The sequence below is a fragment of the Octopus bimaculoides genome, chromosome 24 (genome assembly GCF_001194135.2).
Source record: "Octopus bimaculoides isolate UCB-OBI-ISO-001 chromosome 24, ASM119413v2, whole genome shotgun sequence".
NCBI classification, from domain to species: domain Eukaryota; kingdom Metazoa; phylum Mollusca; class Cephalopoda; order Octopoda; family Octopodidae; genus Octopus; species Octopus bimaculoides.
This window is the reverse complement of record NC_069004.1, coordinates 30235086-30235957: the sequence shown is the minus strand read 5'-3', so window position 1 is coordinate 30235957 and position 872 is coordinate 30235086. Positions and strand designations below refer to the sequence as shown.

General features: G+C 44.2%; 1 protein-coding gene and 1 non-coding gene across 2 annotated transcripts in view; both read right to left on the bottom strand.

The window, feature by feature from the left end:
* Positions 1 to 281: 281 nt before the first annotated feature.
* LOC128250731 (5S ribosomal RNA) lies at positions 282 to 400 on the bottom strand. Its single transcript, XR_008266731.1, has one exon. It is a non-coding gene; the product is annotated as a 5S ribosomal RNA (ribosomal RNA).
* Positions 401 to 536: 136 nt separating this feature from the next.
* LOC106877111 (uncharacterized) overlaps positions 537 to 872 on the bottom strand; it is a 13877-nt gene continuing 13541 nt past the window's right edge. Inside the window, exon 6 of the mRNA XM_052976291.1 lies at positions 537 to 620. Within this exon, the coding sequence (XP_052832251.1) occupies positions 537 to 620 (84 nt within the window). The remainder of the gene's footprint in view (positions 621 to 872) is intronic.

The following is an 872-nucleotide window of genomic DNA, read 5'->3' as shown; positions in this document are numbered from 1 at the left end:
TGTACTCTTAATGTACTTCTCGGGGATATTCAGCGTGACACAGTGTGACAAGGCTGACCCTTCGAATTACAGGCACAACAGAAACAGGAAGTAAGAGTGAAACTTGCGGTGGAAGAGTACAGCAGGGTTCGCCACCATCCCCTGCCGGAGCCTCGTGGAGCTTTAGGTGTTTTCGCTCAATAAACACTCACAACGCCCGGTCTGGGAATCGAAACCGCGATCCTATGACCATGAGTCTGCTGCCCTAACCACTGGGTTGTTGCGCCTCCACAAGTAAGAAATGCTTACAGCACCTAGGTTTCCCAAGCGGTCACCCATCTAAGTACTAACTAGGCTCAATGTTGCTTAACTTCGGTGATCGGACGAGGACCGGTGCTTTCAACGTAATATGGCCGTAAGCATGTGTGTGTATATATGTGTTTGCTATATAAACAGACACATGGATATAAATATACATAGCTTGAAGCTAACTTTGGGATCAACAACAACAACAGTGACAATGGAATTAGCAACATCATCAAAAATATTAGAAATACTTACACTTCCTTCAATGCCTTTCTACCTTTTGGTGGCATATTTTGACGTGGAATCCTTTTTTCCACTTTAGCTGAAACTGGTGGCTTCAAAAATAAAAGAGAGACAAAAAACATTAATGTTTGGAAATTATTTTATGGCTTTGTGGCAAACCTGATATACCACACTTGATATATATATATATATAGGCGCAGGAGTGGCTGTGTGGTAAGTAGCTTGCTTACCAACCACATGGTTCCGGGTTCATTCCCACTGCGTGGCACCTTGGGCAAGTGTCTTCTACTATAGCCTCGGGCCGACCAAAGCCTTGTGAGTGGATTTGGTAGACGGAAACTGAA